The 5,000-nt window shown below is 43.8% G+C and overlaps 1 protein-coding gene across 27 annotated transcripts in view; it reads right to left on the bottom strand.

The window, feature by feature from the left end:
• Cda5 (Chitin deacetylase-like 5) overlaps positions 1–5,000 on the bottom strand; it is a 136,933-nt gene that overhangs the window by 114,420 nt on the left and 17,513 nt on the right. For 19 of the 27 annotated variants that reach the window (XM_070125826.1, XM_070125825.1, XM_070125830.1 and 16 more), the window contains exons 1-2: positions 4,942–5,000; positions 2,665–2,743 (exon numbers count right to left, since the gene is read on the bottom strand). The exon at positions 4,942–5,000 is cut by the window's right edge and continues 65 nt beyond it. In XM_070125826.1, coding sequence (XP_069981927.1) covers positions 2,665–2,704 — 40 coding nt within the window. In that variant the 5' untranslated portion in view covers positions 2,705–2,743; positions 4,942–5,000. The remainder of the gene's footprint in view (positions 1–2,664; positions 2,744–4,941) is intronic. The other 8 variants (XM_070125835.1, XM_070125851.1, XM_070125847.1 and 5 more) reach the window with 1 other exon arrangement.

Genomic DNA, 5,000 nt, shown 5'->3' with positions numbered 1-5,000 from the left:
CCAAGGAAGAGTAGAAAAAGGAAATGGGGAATAGGGTGCACCCCCTACCCTTCCCTCCCCAAGCCAACCAAAACCAACCCAAGGAAGAGTAGGAAAAGGAAATGGGGAATAGGTGCACCCCCTCCCCTCCTCCCCCCCCCCCCGCCCCCGCCCCCCAAAACCAACCCAAGGAAGAGTAGAAAAAGGAAATGGGGAATGGGTGCACCCCCTAAGCCTTCCCCCCCCCGCCCCCGCCCCCCAAAACCAACCCAAGGAAGAGTAGAAAAAGGAAATGGGGGAATAGGTGCACCCCCTCCCCGTACCCTTCCCTCCCCCCCTTCCCCCCGCCCCCCCCCCGCCCCCCCACGCCCACGCCCCCCCCGAAGCCACCGTCTGATCCCGGCGACCCAGTGGCACACTTCACTCCCTAGGCCTTCCCTGCCATTTCACCGATTTCCTTGTTCCTCGGGTGGTTTTTAAAGGCGAAAATGAACCTCGCTCTGATTTCACTTTACATATTATGGGCGTGAAGGAAATGAGGGGGGGAAGGGGGGGGGGTTGTCCTTAGATCTCGGTAGGTTATTTAAGTACTAAAGGAAGCTATCAAGTAATTGGTTATTATATTGTTTATAGGCATGAGTATGGATTCATGTAATTTGCTGTTTACGTGTGTGTTTATATACATATATACATACATATATATATAGGTGTGTGTGTGTGTGTGTGTGTGTGTGTGTGTGTGTGTGTGTGTGTGTGTGTGTGTGTGTGTGTGTGTGTGTGTGTGTGTGTGTGTGAGTGAGTGCTCGATATCTATTACCGATCTACTAAAGAGACTGACGGCAACCCCCACAAAAACCCAATCATTGTTCACACTTTTTTTTCCGGACGCGCGTGACCACAACAAGTAATTTATAACAGAGTCGTTTTCTAAAGCCACCCCCCCAAAAAAAAAAAAAAAAAAAAATGGAAAAAAAAAATAAAATCAACAAGAAATGGACTTGGAACACAGCCTTGGGTAAGTCGACAAGTTCTGCAGCGGAGTGGAGGGAGACCAGCGACCTTGTGTGTATTTTGAAACATTTCTTTAGTCTAGTCATGTTAACAACTCACTCTGAAGCGAAACAACAAAGTAACCCGTAGTGCGATGGGAAGTGGCTTTCATCATAAGTATGATACCGTGTATTTCCTTCCCTGAATTCCCTACCAAAGAACAAATAGTTTCTCTCTCTCTCTCTCTCTCCTCTCTCTCTTTCTTTCTCTCTTTCTCTCCCTCTCTCTCTCTTTCCCTCTATCTCTCTCTTCCCCCCTCTCTCTCTCTCTCTATCTCTCTTTCCCTCTCTCTCTCTCCCTCTCTCTCTCTCTCTCTCTCTCTCTCTCTCTCTCTCTCTCTCTCTCTCTCTCTCTCTATCGCTCTCTCCCTACCTCCCTCCCTCCCTCCCTCCCTCCCTCTCTCTCCCTCTCTCTCTCTCTCTCTCTCTCTCTCTCTCTCGGCGAACAGAAAGAAGCAGGAAGGCAAAAGGTCGCCTACTGACTTCGGGCTCAATGGCGCTTTTGCAGGGACTGTGAGAGGCGGCTGGACTACTGGACGAGAGAGGCTACTAGGCTCTTGGAAGTACCCTTGGACTGGACAAAAGAGACTATTAAGACTACCGGAAGCACGGGATTGCGGGATAGCTGGACCTAGGAAACTACCGGACTACTGGACTGGGCAAAGGAGACTACTGGACTACCGAACGCACAAGACTACTGGACTATTGGACTGATCAACTGAGACTACTGGACTACCGGACACACGAAACTACTGAACTACTGGACTGGACAAAAGGAGATATAATTGAACTACCGGGCACACTAGACTAAACAACGGAAGAATCTCTACTTCTCCCGTCTATGGAAAAATATTAGCTAAAGAACTCTCCTTTCTTCACTATTACAATCCTACTTTTCTCTCGTTCTCTCACCTACCCGGAACTAATGCCAATCCAGGATGTCCATTATCTCCAGAACATCCTCTTTATCTCTACCAATAAACTACAGGGACTTTTTTTTTAAGGGGAAATCCATTGGCTTTTGTATGGAAAGTTTTCTGACATGATACGGCGAATTTTGCAAGGTCTCCCCGCCATGACTGGTGTATGAGTGACCATGAATGTTTGCCGTGCCAGACACACTACTTGACACTTGCATCAGATGCCTCGTCTCTCTCTCTCTCTATCTCTCTCTCTCTCTCTCTCTCTCTATCTATCTATCTATCTATCTATCTCTTTCTCTCTCTCTCTCTCTCTCTCTCTCTCTCTCTCTCTCTCTCTCTCTCTCTCTCTCTCTCTCTCTCTCTCTCTCTCTCTCTCTCTCTCTCTCTCTCTCTCTCTCTCTCTCTCTCTCTCTCTCTCTCTCTCTCCAAACATGACAATCTACCTTTAAATCAATTCCGCATACAATACAATGCAATTAGATATATTTAAAGATGGGTATACAACAAAAATTGATATCCTATTATAAATAAGTTCATACCTTAAAATCGAAAAAAGAAAAAAAAATACAAAAAGGAAGGGAAATAGTAGAAGACGAAAGGAAGAAAGGAAAAGAGAAAATACACACAAAGAAAAATAACAAATAGAAAATTAAACAGATTTTTCCAGATTTTAGCTTTGACGACGCAGCCCGAAATCGGAACACAGTACTCACCTAATAAGGACAGGACGAACAGTTTCGTTGTCCAACCCATAGCGCCTTTAGTTGCCTGGCAGTTGTATCCACGCGCTAACTGGAAAGAGAGAGAAAAATAATTATCATGTGTACTCTCTTACGTATTTTGTTTATGTAGAAAGAGAGAGAGAGATGGAGATGGGGAGAGAGAGATAGAGGGAGGGAGGGAGGGGGAGAGAGAGAGAGAGATGAATAGAGAGCGAGAGAGAGATGAACAGAGAGATAGATAGGGAGGGGGGGGAGAGAAATACACATTTAGATAGACAGACAAATAGATAAATAGATATGATCATATCTACATACAAAAATAAAAATATCAAATTATATCGTACACTGATACGTAACTCACAAGGTTAAATTGCCTTAATCTAAAAGTCTACAGACAAACATAAAATCCAATAACTCTGTGACAACTTCCTCCACACTGGACAAATACACATTCAAACTGTATTTTGGACAGGAAACATTAATCAAACACAGACGTCACGATCATTGCATTAGTCCTCTATTGTCATGTATTACACAACAGTAGTCAATTGCAACTTGCAACGGCTCGCCTAATGATTCTCGATTCCCAGCCATTCCGCAATCAGACTCCAGTTTGGTCGCCTGGGGGAGCTGCCCCGTTAACCCTGTGTGGTTAGTGTTTGCTTGTGCGTGTGTGACAGGGAGTAATACAGCATCACAGTGGGTGGAAAAGTTGCGCTGTGCTGTGTATTTATCTCTGTTATTTCATTATCATTTATCTCTCATTATTTCCGTTGATAATCTTAGATAAAATGGTTGATATACTTCAAGTTTTATATGTGTCTCTACTTTTTAACTCATAGAGAACGTTTGATAAAGAAATAAAGGTTATTCAGTTTCTATGCACGTCTCTAATTTTATCCATGTTATTTTTATTCGGGAAATAGTTCCATTCACTCCCCTCTCTTTATATTCATCATTTTCCCCATTAAGAAATTTCAGCAAAGAATTTAAAAAACTCATTTCACTCTCTCCTTTACCGAAAAGAAAAACGAAAAGCGAGGGAGGTGGAAGGTGCCTCATCACTTGACAAATCGCTTTCCGAGTGAGGAAAGCCGAAGCGAGCGAGAGTTTAATAACCGTGAAACGATTTTACCTCATCCCGAATTTTTCTGGAGTGTGACATGTCGTTGTAGTTCACGCGTTAAAAAAAGACCGTGACCCACTTGCCACTCGTTAATATATTTACGCTCATTGAACTTCAACAAAAGGGAGGATTTACGACAGAAAAACAGAGAAGAGTTGCGGGATTCTGGACACAGGCTTCTTCAGTCGGCCGGGTACGTGACTATAGCATTGCGTCTACTTTGTATTATGGCTTGTTACCGCGCGCCGTGAAGAGGGTGGTTTGCAAGCGAGTGTTTTGGTTGTTAAGCACGCTCTAAGCTTCGTTTCCTACATCTATCGCATGGATATTACACTAATCATTTCCTCCATACACATTTCTTTCAGAATTATCTGCATTAGCTCTCTTTATCGCCCGAAGAGAAAGGTCATACTATAGTTACACAATACACAATGGGGTACGTTCAGAGTCCTATTCTCTAAGCTTTTGTGCTATGCTTAACACAAAGAGGTTCCTAGTAGAATGCACGGTCTAGTTGCTCTTTGTCTGACAGTGACTGGCCCTCTTGAAGGTTAATGGAATTTAGCAGTGTCATAATACGCCAATGCATGACGTCAGAGTGCGATTCAGGAAGTAGCCAAATGCGTGGAGAATGTCGCGTGCCAAATTTTGTGTGCATGACAAAAGAAAAAGAAATGAAAAGACAAAAAAATGGACTCGTTATTTAGATAAAAGATTAAATAGGCTTATTGAGGTCGTCAGAGTACTACAGTTGGTATCTTGACTATTAATCATAGGAGCACTGTCTTTCAAGTTATCTGATCCGATGCAGTATTAACGTTGTAATAAATGATAATGCTGATTACAGTATCATCGCAGCAGAATTTTGGCCTGGATTTAGCATACGCTTCTTAGGGAAACAGGAGTAATCATAACGCAACACTTGAACAAAAAGGAAAGCCAGATTCACTGTGTCAGAATGTGTCACAGCGACGTAAGACGGCAAGGCACGAAATGCAAAAGGAAGAGTATGAGCAGAGAAATACAATAAACAGTGTGATTATCGTGTTTTCTTCTGCCGGATCATCACTCTAGTGCCTTGCGATCCTCAATAGGAAGTGTCACTCTTGAAACGCGAGTCCCACTTGGCGTTCGCTCGGTACCTGTTCTGAGGCAGAGTCCTGGGCCACCAGCAGAGTCTGTGCTCAACGACAAAGTCCTG

Source organism: Penaeus vannamei, chromosome 9, assembly GCF_042767895.1.
Source record: "Penaeus vannamei isolate JL-2024 chromosome 9, ASM4276789v1, whole genome shotgun sequence".
Classification (NCBI taxonomy): Eukaryota; Metazoa; Arthropoda; class Malacostraca; order Decapoda; family Penaeidae; genus Penaeus; species Penaeus vannamei.
This window is presented reverse-complemented; position numbering and strand designations above follow the sequence as displayed.